The sequence below is a fragment of the Rhineura floridana genome, chromosome 3 (genome assembly GCF_030035675.1).
Source record: "Rhineura floridana isolate rRhiFlo1 chromosome 3, rRhiFlo1.hap2, whole genome shotgun sequence".
Taxonomy (NCBI): Eukaryota; Metazoa; Chordata; class Lepidosauria; order Squamata; family Rhineuridae; genus Rhineura; species Rhineura floridana.
This window is the reverse complement of record NC_084482.1, coordinates 152,467,554-152,482,353: the sequence shown is the minus strand read 5'-3', so window position 1 is coordinate 152,482,353 and position 14,800 is coordinate 152,467,554. Positions and strand designations below refer to the sequence as shown.

Below are 14,800 nucleotides of genomic sequence, written 5' to 3'. Positions count from 1 at the left end.
GGGTATAACTTTTACCTACTTCTGTATTTTGGAAACTTTCATTTTTGGGGGGACCTTATAAGCAATGTTATAAATTTGTATTTCAATAAAGTATTAGCAGTGTACTTAAAAGGGGATTCTTTGTCTCTATTTTTAATTTCTAAACAATATATCCTACCTTTCCTCCAAGGAGCTTAACGTGGCATACATTTTCCCCCCTCCTCATTTTATCCTCACGTGAATACTGTGATGTAGGTTAGGCTGAGACAGGCCCAAGGTTGCCCATGAGCTTCATGACTCAGTGGAGATATGAACCCTTATCTCCCTGGTCCTAATGCAACACTCTAACCACTACACACACCCTGGCTAATAGTGGAGCACACTGGTTCACAATGCTACGGGTGTAGCAGAAACATTTTGTGTGAAATACTGTATAATTTATTGAAGCTGATGGGACCATTCATGCAGCTATTTTTTAAAACTGAGCAGTCTTGCAGTTGCCTCAAGACAGAAATGAAGAGACTGATTATTATATTTGATGGTTAATTTTACTTCATGAGCTCTGCTTCAGACCAGCAGAACATATGAAAGGGCTTGCAATGAGGGTTGAAGGCTTGTTTGTTGGTTTGTTGAATGGAAGTAGTTTTTAGTTCCGTTCTGCTGAAAAAGTAAATATCATGTGTGTAAATGATATAGTACTTATAGTGTGGTTTCATATCTAAATGCAGATTGGTTTTGATTTACAGGTGCAAAATGTGAGGCAAACACCTTTGATGGGGAGCGCTGTTTATATGGGGCCTTGAGTGATGCTATTCGTCGGGTGTTAAAGGAGTACAAACAGATCACAGCAAAGTGCATGAAGAGAGACTACTATGATGTGTTCCTTCAACGGTAAAGCGATATGCTGATGTCAGCAGAAGGGGCAACTTCACTGGGGGCTGTAAACACTAGCATGCTTTCTTCTGTTTCTGTTGGATTGCTGTGCCTGCTACTGGGATGAGTGACCTTTTTGCCTGTTTTATTTATTTTTAGCCTCCCTTGGGGAGGCTTGCTTGTGATGACAAATCTGCAAAGCCCCTGTTAGTACATAAAAATTTGAAAGTTTGTTTGTATGTATTTAATCCCCCCCCCCGAGCCTTCTTATACAACACTCAAGATTAAACTGACTGCTTAAGAAGGATGCAGACAGACTGGAACAGGTTCAGAGGAGGGAAACAAGGATCAGGGGACTGGAAATAAAGCCCTATGAGGAGAGACTGAAAGAACTGGGCATGTTTAGCCTTAATAATAGAAGACTGAGGGGAGATACGATAGCACTCTTCAAGTAGAGGAAGGCCAGGATCTCTTCTTGATTATCCCAGAGTGTTAGAGCAGAACAACAATGGAACCAATTACCTAGGGAGGTAGTGGGCTTTCCAACATTGCAGACATTCAAGAGGCAGCTGGCCAGCCATCTCTTGGGTATGCTTTAAGTTGGATTCCTGTATTAGCCAGGGGGTTGGACTCGATGGCCTTATAGGCCCCTTCCAACTCTGCTATTCTATGATTCTATGACTAGTCGCAATCTACACTTGGGGTAAAAAACAACAATGTGAATGACAGAAACAAATGGGACAACTTAAAATACATGTATATGTTATATATTATTTTAAAACCTCTGCTTTATTACTTTGAAGGAATAAGATGCTTGCAACTGCTTAGTCCTTCCAGTGTATAGAACTGTCCAGTTTCCAACAACTTATACAACAGATGTGTCTTTCCTCATTTTTCTCTCAGACTTCTGGAACAGGGTTACCAAAGTGACATTGTCTTTATTGTCCATGGAAAATCTTTTTGTGCCCATCGCTGCATACTCGGTGCCCGGAGCGCATATTTTGCTGAAATGTTTGAGACAAAGTGGAAAGGGAAGAATATCATAGCACTGAAGCACCCACTGGTGAGAAGACTCAAGCTTTGTTTTAACTAGAGTGATGTCTGCAGTTAAGTAAGTTGGTGCTTACTTAACATTTCAAATAATAGACCCTGATCTACATATGCATCAGAATGAGATGGTAGACTGGACTGTACCACTTAAGGTTGCAAGTGAGGATGACATTTGAAATACCTGCCTGCCTTAAAAAAACCCAAAAACCTTCCTGAAGTAAAAATAGCACATTGAGAGGAGGAAGTTCTAGGCTAGTCCTGTTGGTGGCATTCTATTTTCTACTTGCAGTGAATATTGTTACATTTGGAACACCCAGAATAGAAATAGATTCTGTTACCTGCCATCTGAATAGTACAGTCCATTCTGCCTCTTCATTCTGCTACAAAAGTACCAAGCCATTGGCTGGTCTATGACCGTAATAAAATTTATACAAAGTACCAAGCCTCACAGGACTAATTGTCAAAAGCTTCATGAGCTTCTTTAAAACAGTCTTCCTTGGATTATCTCCATTACATTGATCTGGAACAGCATATTGGGATTTCATTATGACTTTAGCTATTCCTACTGGTAAATCTCATAAAGAATCTATTCAACTTTCCACAAAGGCAGTTCTTTATTCTTTCCCTTTTTTAAAAAAGCCATCTATACTAGTGGTCATCATATCTTGTGGTGGTCAGTTCCGCAAATTAAGTTTTGAATGACACTATTGCCTTTTGTCACATCTGAAATCAAGTTTTTGTTGTGAGCTGAGAAGCTAGTATTATGACAAAGGGAGATACTGTAAAACTATTGTATCTGCTGCTGCTTACCACTACAAAACTCACTCGAGTATTCTAGGCCTTCTCTACCTTCCAGTTCAGGGATAGCCAACATGATTCCCTCTCTAGTTGTTGTTGTGGACTGCAGTTCACCACGTTGACTCCCTCTGTTCTAGTTTATTTCTCACTTATATCAGTGTATGTTTCGAACTGTGGCATGATGCGACCTCTGTAAATAACCACTTTCATTCCTTATATAGATCAACCCAGCTGCCTTTGGTTCTCTTCTGCAGTACCTCTATACAGGTAAATGTGGGCGTGTGCTGCAAACTATTAGTTACAGCTGCTGCATTTGGATTGTACTACTTCATTCAGAATAACATTCTGCGTGTATGTATATACCTCACATAAAACTTTCAAAACCCAGATTGTCAAAATTTGCTGCTTTCCCCTTCCCCCCTTCTTTTTTGCAAGGACTAAATTGATGGAGGGCATTAGATACTGGGATTAGATACGACAGCTGACATATAATAGCTTTGACTGAGGGACACAGAGCTGCACAAGTAGGATTTGAACCACTGTTCGCTGGTTGGAGCCTGCTCCAGCCTTCAAGAAGATTAATTTACAGTAGAATAAACGTGAAATTTTACTTGGTTGTGGATGATGCGGGTGCTTTTCTCTAACATGGTGGTTTGTTTTGGAGTTAGTGTTTTTTTCCTCTGCAAGCACTTTTAAGCAACAATACTTTGTTGCCTGAAAATGCAGTTTCTCCCCCCGCCAGCTAATGCGTCTCCTTCTTTTGCAAGTGCTGTATGGATGCAGTTGCACTAAGGGCTCTGACATTAGTAGTGATGAATGACACACATCTTTGGATGGTACAAGACCTTGTGTTTAAGTCTAAAAGTAGCCCTTTATTTCAGCAACATTTATTTGGAATTTAAGGCTGCAGTCCTGTAACGCTTACCTGGCAGTAAGTTTCATTGAATTCAGTGCAACTTACTCCTGAGTAGGCATACATAGGATTGTGTTATCTAGAAGATTTGTTTGTTGACCGGGTGTTTTCTCACTAGGAACAGACTGTGGTAACATGCTCCTCTATCCCCATTTGCAGAATTAGTATACGTCTGTAGGGTTCCTCCCAAATCTTTATTAGTTGTACAAGGATGTGATAATGAATGGATTGGAACTAGCAAAGGAATAGCCAAGATGATCATTGTTATTTTTGTTTGTTTTTAGCAAACAAAGGCCCTTAGCCTTCACTAGATATTAGCCAGATCTTTCTAGATATCTGTGCACACAGGATACATATGAATCTGGCAGCTGAAGTCATCCTTCTTTTAGCTTCTATCAGACAGAAGTTCACACTTCAGTCTTGAAATGCAGGAAGATGTAACATAGGAAGTGTAACACATGCATGTGTTTTTAACAGAGGTACATGTGGTTTAAACCTGTAGAAGGGATTCTGGATGAGCTGCTTTGGGCACATGTATGTGGAAAAGTGGCATACAAATTCAAATAATCTGTTATCAGAAGTAATAGACTTTCATACTACCTCTGCTGGCTATCTGGACATTGTCATATATGGACATGTGCATCCATAATTTATTTATTTACTTAGGGTGATATCCAAATAATTCATACTTAGAGTAGACCCACTGAAATCAATGCACTTGGGTCCATTAATTTGAATGGGTTGTATTCAACGCAGCACTAAGGAGATTATTCTGTCCTTCACTCCTCCTCCTCCTGCATGCTGTTCTGGGAGTTCTCCAGACCCTCTGGAGCAGATTGAAGGGTGCACGGGGGGGGGAGAGGAAAGTCCTGTTGCGCTAGTGGGAATCCTTGCATTGGCTTCCACTTCCACAATAATTTAGCTGAATACAGCCAAGTAGATCTAACTTAGTATGACCAACATTGAAGGTTGCCTGTTTTTTATACTTAGGTGGTTTGCAATTTAAAATAATAAAACAAAGATACAAAAGGTGAAACAGTAGATTTTTTTCAAGTAGCATATGAGATGACTCAAAAATTCCTGTACTGTACTAGTTGTGCAAATAGCATTCTCAAAAGTATAAATGCAGTGCTTCCTTAAGTCACAGGGTGGTGCTAGAACATAAATTTGTAGCTGTGGTTTGTAAGGAGGTATTTTACTTGTTGTTGAATAAATATAAGAAGGGGAAATAAAAGGAGCTGATTGAAAGGGTCATTGGTTTTATTGTGTTTTTCTCTTTGCCAGGCCGTTTAGACATAGACGTAGAATATGTGAATGACTGCAAAAGACTGGCAAAACAATGTCGGCTCCAGGATCTCATTGAAGACTTGGAAACAAAGTGTAAAAAGGTGTATGAATTTGGTAAGACTCTTGTTCATACTGGCACCCTTTGTGTGAAAGTGGGAAACTAGCTGCTTTTGTTTTAATTGCTTATATTAATTAGCTAAAAATTCTAGTAATTATTTATTGCTTCTATTCCACTCTTTTCCTGAAGTACTCAAAACAATCATGATACACCATACCAATAAGCATTTAACAGTATAAAATAATACATTAACATGGTAAAATCAGTTAAGAGCAAGATAAAAAATTACATAGTGAAAGCCCAATAACACAACTGTTTCTAGTGAAAAAGACTCAGAGGAAGCCTGATAAATAATCTCCTGATCAAAATCTCAGACTTGTGACATCGGCAGAGAAAGCCTTGCCTCCTGTATTCAACCAGTGAATGTTTTCAAATGGCAGTGACAACAGGGACTCCCAGGCTGATTTTAATGCCCATGCAGTCTAATACAGGTGCTAAAAGCTGTTTGGTCCTAGGCCATCTAGGTCTTGAAAGATCCAAACTAGCACTTGGGATTGAGTCCAGAAGCAAATACTCAATGAAGCTGACAGGAGATCAGCTTCAGATGGATGTTTGAACTTACAGATGCCAAACAAGTCTGTCTGCCCCTTTTTTTAGACCAGTTGACAGTTTCCATACAGCTTTCAAAGGCAGTCCCACATGGTGTCTTGCAGTAGTCTAGCTGGGAAGTAACTAAAGATGTCAATGTTATTTGTTTTAATTTGTTCTAAGCTGTTTTTAATGTATTTTACATTGTTGTGACCCACCCTGGGACCTACTGGAGAAGGGCGGGTAGTAAATTTAATAATAATAATAAGTGGATAACAGAGGCGAAGTCTGTTGCTTTTAGAAATTGTTTTGGTCTGGCACAGGCAACTTCTTTAAGCTCCCAGGATGTGGATCCAGTGCCTAGGGAGAAGTGGGGTAACGCTATATGCCCTGAAGAATCCGAACTACCTATAATTTGATGACAAAATTCTGTCTCCACTGTACGTCAAGTTAAGATGCTCTGCATATGCCAGTCTGTGGAATGGAACCCTAGTGGAACATTTGTTTTTAGCTCAAGCCTTTGCAGCATTCTTGTCTTCTAGCATGAGTTGCTTGTGATATAATGTCATATCAGGCACACGTGGTGGTCCAGGAATTTGCCACTTGAATAGTATCTACCTAAGCACCTGTCCCTTGACCTAGAGTATAATTCACTCATAGGCAAAAAACCTTGTGGTTTAAGAATGTACCTATAGCCCACAGCTATTTCTATCAGACTTTAAAAAGCAGGGAAATTGGGCAGCTATAGTGAATGCACCAGGGGAGCAGGAGACCTGACCTTTTCTCTGAGATATTGTACTGCCCTACAAATTGGTCAAAATGCAAACACTGTTTGGGTTGGTCTTTCACAGTCCAATCCACTTCCTGTGTAGCTTGGAAGAATTTGGTAACAAGTGCCTCTGAGCATATGGTGAGTGGTGGCAAAACCTGCCATCTCCAAAGATAGATAATTATATTTTTGTATGTTTGTTGGTGTTCTTCTTGCTTTGCTTCTTTCCTGTCTTACTAATGTTTCTACAGAGAATCTAAACAAGAAAAGTTTATTTCCCTCATTATGCATCCTAGAAATCAAATTTATTTTTATTAATTTCAAAGCCTTTTTATTGGTCAGTGTCATATGATGGTGAAGACAGCATTTTTTGTGTTTCAAATTGGAGGTTATGTTCTATTTCTATTTTGGGTGCATTAACAGTGGAATCTGAAACTGTAGTTTGATGTAAAATCAGACTGATTCCAATATGTTGCTCCTTCAGCAATGACTCTAGCTGTTGGAAAAAAGAGGATGCATGTTTTCAGCCTGCTATGTTTAAACCACTTCATTGAAGGCAAGGTGGGCACGGTCAATTAAAAACATAGAGCATATTTTGCTAGAATATATTTCACCTCCCACTGTTTTATCTTGTGCAAATTGAGACACTCCTGAGATCCACTGGAGACTATTCTGCAGAGGTCAGTGCCATTATTCCACAATTATGTTTGGAGTTTTTTTAGTGTAAATTTTGCTCTACTTCACGTATTCACAGAAATAGAAAAAAATGATTTCCTATATGAAACTTCACTAAAATTGCAAAGGAAATCAGACATATTCAAAGTGACCATCTGAACTATATCAACTGTCTTAATAATATTGCTTCCTCCCTGCTAAAACAAGATCAGCACAGCACATGTCTTGTTTCTGTTATTTGGGCTGATTGCAGGTGTTGCCACCACTCCCCATATGCTCAGAGGCACGTTACCAAATTGTTCCAAGCTACACAGGAAGTGGATTGGACTGTGAAAGACCAACCCAAATGGTGTTTGCATTTTGACCAATTTGTAGGGCAGTCCAATATCTCAGAGAGGAGTTCAGGTCTCCTGCTCCCCTGGTGCATTCACTATAGCTGCCCAATTTCCCTGCTTTTTAAAGTTTGATAGAATAGCTGTGGGCTATAGGTATGTTCTTAAACTGCAAGGTTTTTTGCCTATTAGTGAATTTCCCTGCTTTTTAATCCGGGAGGTAAGAAATTTATTTATTTATTTATTATTTAATTTGTATCTCGTCCTTCCTCCCAGCAGGAGCCCAGGGCGGCAAACAAAGCGCTAAAAACCCTTTAAAACATCATAAAAACAGATCTTAAAACACATTAAAAGAAAATAGCATTAAAAACATTTAAAAAACAACCTTAAAAAAGGGTTAAAAGCATTATTAAAAAGAAATGGGATCCTATGCAAGTTTGATCATTTGCATGCTATTGAGTTCAATAGGATTTGCTCCCCTGCAATCATGCTTAGGATAGGTGAAACTGACCACAGAAGATGGGGAGAGGAGGAGGGAGGGGAGAAACGCAGAGGGGAGGACTGGGAGGGGAGCAGGCCAGGAGGGGGAGGGGTGGAGGTTTGATCATTTGCATGTTTATTGAATTCAGTGTGATTTACTCCCATGCAATCATGCTTAGGATAGGTAAACCTGACCGGGGGGGGGAGGGACGGAGGGCTGGAGTGGGCAGGGGAGGAGGAAGAGGGGAGGGGAGGAGGAAGGGAGAGTAGAGGGGAAGGAGGGGAAAAGCTGGTCTGATCATTTGCATGCGTATTGAGTTCAATGGGATTTACTCCTATGCAATCTTGGTTAGGATTGGAAAAACTGACCATGGGGGAGGAGGAGTGGGAAGGGAAAGGAGTGTATTGGAGGGGGGCAAAGGAAGGGGGAGGGGAGGGCAGGTTTGATTATTTGCATGCTTATAGAGTTCAGTGGTATTTACTTCCGTGCAATCATGCTTAAGATAGGTAAAACTGACCATGGGGAGGAGGAAGGGGAGCGGAAGGAGGGGATTGGAAGGGGATGGGGATGAGGAGGGAGGGGCAAAGGAAGGGGGAGGGAAGGGGCAAGAGGGAGGAGATAGGAGGGAGGGAGGGTGGGTTTGATCATTTGCATATTTTTTGAGTTCAGTGGGATTTATTTCTATGCAATCATGTTTGAAAATGGAAATGGACTGCCTTCAAGTCGATTCCCACCTATGGCAACCCTTTGAATTGGGTTTTCATGGTAAACGGTATTCAGAGGTGGTTTCACCATTGCCTTCCTCTGAGGCTGAGAGGCAGTGACTGGCCCAAGGTGACCCAGTGAGCTTCATGGCTGTGTGGGGATTCGAACCCTGGTCTCCCAGGTCATAGTCCAACACTGACCCAGGGAAGGGGCAGGGAAGGGAGGGGGAGGAGATTGGGTGGGTGAGCACTGGGCAGAAGGGAAGCCCCTTTTCTTTCCAAAAGGAAAACATTGTGAACAGTATCATTCTTTTTCAGAGTTTCCCCCACCTTTTTATTCTACAGCAGGCACATGTAGCCTCCCACCCAAATTTAAACCAAAGCTTTCCCTAGCCACATCCACACCAGGCCTTTATTTCACTTTGGACAGTCATGGCTTCTGTCAAAGAATCCTGGGAAGTGTAGTTAGTGAAGGGTGCTGAGAGTTGCTAGGAGACGCCCTGTTCCCCTCACAGACCTTCAATCAGAATGGCTGACTGTTAAACCAGCCTGGCCCCTGGAGCTCTGTCAGTGGAACAGGAGTCTCCTCTCAGCACCCTTCACAAACTACACTTCCCAGGATTCTCTGGGGGAAGCCATGACTGTCTCAAGTGAAATCAAAGTCTGGTGTGGGTGTGGCTCCCTGATTAGGCAAGCCAAGCAGCTGTGAGTCTGGCTTTTAGAACTCTGACAGTTGGTTCTTACTGAGCATGCCCCATGTTATCGTAGGCTGCCAGCCAAAATTTATTAAATTAATTAAAAATCAGCCCGGCACTTTTTAAACTTTTAAACTGCAGAAGATGAAGGTCAGAGTATGGGGCAAGGTCAGTATTAGGATTACAGGTACTCTGTGAATACGGCTGATTTTTAATGAATTTCAACAGATTATGAGAACTCTCAGAGAAAAAAGTTCAAAAGGGCTCTGCGTTTTTTTCCTCTCCTTTTAGACTTTCAACTCTCTATTCTCTCTGATTATTTTGTGTATCGCCATGAAAATTGAGAGGGTTGTTAAGCAAGTGTTTCTGAGTTCAGAACTATGAGTTTGGTAAGGTTTTGTTTTGAAATGAGCTTATGGGAAGCATCAGAATGGCATGGGGGTATTTTCAATTAAACATTGCAGAATGTGAAAAACCCATGCTGGCTATAGTATACAGCCACTCTCATGGCTGAATAATAACCTGGAATAATAAACAAGCCACTTGTACATTTCAGTGGTTCTACTCTAAATAAGAGTAACATTCTATACAACCCAATATCAAAATCATTAAATATTTATAGGACTCTGACCATTCCTAAACCTGGATGATACAAGCTGCAGAAATGGGGCAGGCAGGAAATATATCTCAATGCTAGATCTATTTTCACTGAACACTAAAGTCAGGATCATTCTGACCATGGTATTCCCAATCTCTATGTATGGATGTGAAAGTTGGACAGTGAAGAAAGCGGATAAGAGAAAAATCAACTCATTTGAAAGTGTTGGAGGAGAGCTTTGCACATACCATGGACCACAAAAAAGACACATAATTGGGTGTTAGAACAAGTTAAACCAGAACTATCACTAGGAAGTAAAATAATAAAACTGAGGTTATCATACTTTGGACACATAATGAGAAAACATGATTCACTAGAAAAGACCATAATGCTGGGAAAAACAGGAGGGAGTAGAAAAAGAGGAAGACCAAACAAGAGATGGATCAATCCCATAAAGGAAGCCACAGACCTGAACTTACAAGATCTGAACAGGGTGGTTTATAACAGATGCTATTGGAGGTCGTTGATTCATAGGGTCGCCATAAGTCATAATTTACTTGAAGGCACATGACAACAAGAATAGATCTATTTAATTTGGGTTTGATAGTTGAGTTCCCTCCCAGACACACACACAGACACACACTTCCTGTTGTATTGTAAGGTTAACTGTGCAGCTGCCAAACAATAATGCATTATGATGATGTTTAACAGATGCAGGTAGATATTTCACTGAAAAGCACCCTGTATGGATTTTTTTCTTTTGCTAATGTGTTAGGATATAGATTTCAGTTGTTCCTGTGTGCAAGATTTAATAAAATCATGCTGTCATTGCCTTAAAGGGGTAATGAGTAACCAATTTAGGTAGATCTGTGTTAATCCTTGATTATATTTCAGCATCTCTAATTACAGAATTTTTCAGTTCTTTCACTGGAAGTTTAGCTGATTAGTGTTAATAAGCTCTTATTTCTAGAAATGCATAATAATGGTTTTTTCACAAATGGAAAACATGCCAGGCTGTTAACAAACCCAACTTTGCTGTCTTGATTGTGTGGTAAGACTACCACCCGTTTGATGTAATTTCCATCCCCTACAAGGCCCATGTGCACCAATGAAAGTTGCTTTTTCTCTTGGACATCTAGAATGAGAAAGGAGGTAGTATTGTTTATAGCCCTCAAATTAGACATAAAATTTAAGTATTTGGTTGGGCAGATAATACATTCCAATTTCTTTAGGATTGTTTTGTACTCTTCTAACATTTATGAGAAACCTTTTAGTGGTGAAATGGACAGTTCAGTTTGCTCATACACAGAGAGGAAGAACAATGAGAGGATTGTTACAACACGTGCCCTTGGGAATCTGAGTGTGTGAACCTGTCGTAACAGGATCCATTTTTATTTGCATTCCTTGATTGTCTTGAAAATTGAAGGTGCGAGAGCATCCTTTATGGATTCAGGCACTGCATTTCCTCTTGACATCCCACACTGCCACTGTAACACATCAACTTTGACCCTGTCATAGCTTTGTCATTTTGAATGAACTAGAGGAAACTTTATCGTAGTTGCTACAAAATATGCTATTGTCCTCTCGTACTTCCACTTTCCCCACACTGGGTTGTAGGAGCCAAGGAGAGCTTTGTAGCACCACTGGGAAAGAAGGCCATTTGAAGTGGTGCCTTAGAGGCACATGTCCCTTTCTTTCATGCACCTGGACCGTTGCTGGTCCTAAATTAATGTTAATGATTGCTACTACCTTGTCGCTATATTGCCCATTTTCTTGACACTTCAGAAATGTGAGTTGATCTTACTGATGCTACTGTACATGTTTGTTTTTGATTGACCTTGCTTATGTTTGAGTTAAATCTCTTCTGAAATCTACTTTGTGCAGTATTGCTGTCATAGAATGAAAGATGCAAGCCATCATAGTGGTTTTTTTGGTGATCTTTCCAAAAATTTGTGGGAAAGCGCTTTACCAGAACTCGTGATATAAACTATGCACTCACTTTTTTGTTCGTAATTCATACTAACTATATGACATGTACAGCACACCTGGAGGGTGAGGAGAGGAAACTACCTCAACTCAGCTGTACTGTTCTTCATCTTGCACTTAATCTATCTTATGTAAGCACTTCAGGTAGAACATTTCCATCTTCTAAATGAACTGGAAACTTCAAACAAAAGCATCTGCATGTACAGCCCTTTGACAATGTTGCTTTTTCTTTTTTTCATTTGAAATCTCTCTTGCTGCTTCTGAGTGTCTTCTGGGTAGGATAGATAGGATGACTCAGTCCTCCTTTAAAACAGTTGCATATGCTTTTGGCTTCTGATTTTAAATTGGCACTAGGCTGCCAGTTTCCCTTTGGGACAGTTTTGTGAATGTACTTGAAAGACATTTTGTAAATTCCCATTGGGAATTCCCAACTTGCCACTAGACACACAGGCGTGCAATTCATTCTCTTTACCCCCATCTTAAGAACATGAGTGCCCTCCTTCATCGGGCCAAAAGTCCATCTAGTAGTACAGCATCTTGTTTTTCCACAGTGGCCAGCTGGATGTTTCTAGGTAGGTCACCATCACGGTATGGAGTCTTCAGCTGCCTTCTGCTGTTGCTCCTGGCAACTGGTATTCAGCAGGATACTGCCTCTATGAATCTGGATTTTACAGTTATCTATCTTCCATGAATTCATTTAATCCCCTTCTGAGGAAATCACTACATCCTGTAGCAGCAAATGCCATGAATTAATTATGCCTTGGGTGAAGAAGTATTTTCTTTTTGTCTGTTTTGTCTGCCTTGAATTCTAGTGTTACTAGAAGGGAGGAAAAGCTGTGTCTGCTTTCTTCAAATATCCACACATGAACCACTTTTTCAGGGAGGGTATCTGTCCAACACCTTCTACAGTGAAGATTCTTTCAGCTTCTTTAAAATCTCCGTTCTCTTCCTGGCAATCCCTATACTTTCTGTAATTTAGTAGTCCAACTGCCTCCCTGGATGTTCTGCTTCTAATGTATTTAAAGAAATGTCAAACATTTTAATAATGTGCTAAAATCTTTTTGCTTACCTTATCAAATTATGTTTGTTTTGCTAGAGTTTGTACACCTACTTGTTGTCCTCATTTCGGCTAGACCACCTTGAGAAAAGCCTTTTTACTTCCTTCACTGTGCTCATTAACTGCCCTTCTATTTTAATAGTTTCTCCAGAGCTTCTGTTATTGTGGTTTCAAATACCCTCCAGGCCTCCTGAATAAATCTGACCTCCTTTATTGTCCCTTTCAACAAATCCTCTCATTTTTAAGAAATTCAATTGGTTTGTGGTCAGATGTATCCCCAAGAACTGTAAGCGGGAAGTTGGCTTAGTCTTGACTTGTCTTAGAATTGGACATGGGGTCATACTTGGCAGTATTTGCTGAATGAACACAACAGCTCCAATGCTGTGTGTGCTTCACTGTTAAATACACTTTGCTTGAGTGTCCCCACACGGCTTACCAATTTTTTCTGCTCATTCAGACATCTCATCTGCATCAAGTGGGCTTACCCCTGTTTCTCGTTGAAAACATATATGTGCATGTGCTTCAAAACAATTGGCTGGCTAGGACTACTGAGACCTGATTGAGGGTAGAAGGAAGCTTTTTGCATGAAATGAATGGAAATGTAGAAAGTGAGCTTCTTCCAACATAATCTAGTGTTTAATGTAATATAACCTAGGGGCGTCTGTGTCATCAAATGCAGTCTTCAAATCTAGTTTATCTCCCTCCGTCTTCTGCTGTCTCTTACCATAGCATAATCCTGTTGAAGCTCCTTGTAATTAATAGAGGGCAGGAGATAGGTCACTTTCTCAGAATCATATTGAGAAGCTGGTGTGCTCTCTGGCAAAGGAAGAAATGGGAAGAACTGATGTGAGCAAATGCCTCTCTTCTCCTCCCCCCTCCACTCTTACATACGTTGGAGCAAAGTTTCATGTGGCAAAAGGTACAATTTCACTATCTGCTGGCACTGGCTACCAATATGTTTCCGGGCCAGATTCAAAGTGTTGGTTCTTATCTATAAAGCCCTTAACGGCATTGGACCTCAATACCTGGCGGAACGCCTCTCCCGCTATGTATCTACCCGCTCGCTGCGCTTGACGTCGAAGGCCCTTCTCTGGGTTCCAACGCATAGCGAGGCCCGGAGAGCAATAACTAGAACTAGGGCCTTCTCAGTAGTGGCCCCTGAATTATGGAACGACCTCCCTGACGAGATACACCTGGCGCCTTCTTTGTTATCTTTTCAGCGCCAGGTAAAGACCTACCTCTTTGCCCAGGCTTTTTAAATTTAAATTTTTAATTTCAAATGTTAATTTTAATTTTTTTGTTGCAATCTTGTTTTCACATATGTTTTATAGTGCATTTTATTTATACTCACTTGTATTTTAACCTGTTTTTATTGTTGTACACCGCCCTGAGAGCTTATTGCTAAAGGGCGGTATAAAAGCATAATTAATAAATAAATAAATAATAAATAATAGCATATCTTTTGAAAGGCATTATATAGCCTGTTCATAATTAGAATTTACTAGATGTCAAAACAGCACCTCTTGGATTGGTGGGTAGAGGGGGATTTCAGCTGGTGGGTGAAGGTTCCTTTGCCCACTGGTATTTCTGATGTCTGTATAGCAGTATCAGCTGTTGTTCAATGGCATATGCAGTTAACTGGGGAGCAGGAGGAAAGGGGAGAAAGATGCTGTATTGTGGCAGTTTTCTTTCGCCCACTACTCAGTTGTGTGTTAAGATGACAGCCCCATGTAATCATCTGTAAAATGTCAAGGGCAGTGATGTTACTTGGCAATGTGAGTCACCTGAGATTTGAAGAGAAGTTCTAAATCCATTGAGTCACACTTGTCAAACCACCTCTGGTTCTGACGCAGTATTAACTTGTTAACTAGCACAGGAGTAGCTTCCTTTTCTTGCTGATCTCCTGAGTATAAACCAATGAAGTCTTTTTGTACACTGCTAACCCCTGGCTGCAAAA

At 40.5% G+C, this 14,800-nt stretch overlaps 1 protein-coding gene across 1 annotated transcript in view; it reads left to right on the top strand.

The window, feature by feature from the left end:
• ABTB1 (ankyrin repeat and BTB domain containing 1) overlaps nucleotides 1-14,800 on the top strand; it is a 70,041-nt gene that overhangs the window by 12,101 nt on the left and 43,140 nt on the right. The window contains exons 4-7 of the mRNA XM_061618372.1: nucleotides 726-870; nucleotides 1,756-1,915; nucleotides 2,922-2,967; nucleotides 4,898-5,014. Coding sequence (XP_061474356.1) covers nucleotides 726-870; nucleotides 1,756-1,915; nucleotides 2,922-2,967; nucleotides 4,898-5,014 — 468 coding nt within the window. The remainder of the gene's footprint in view (nucleotides 1-725; nucleotides 871-1,755; nucleotides 1,916-2,921; nucleotides 2,968-4,897; nucleotides 5,015-14,800) is intronic.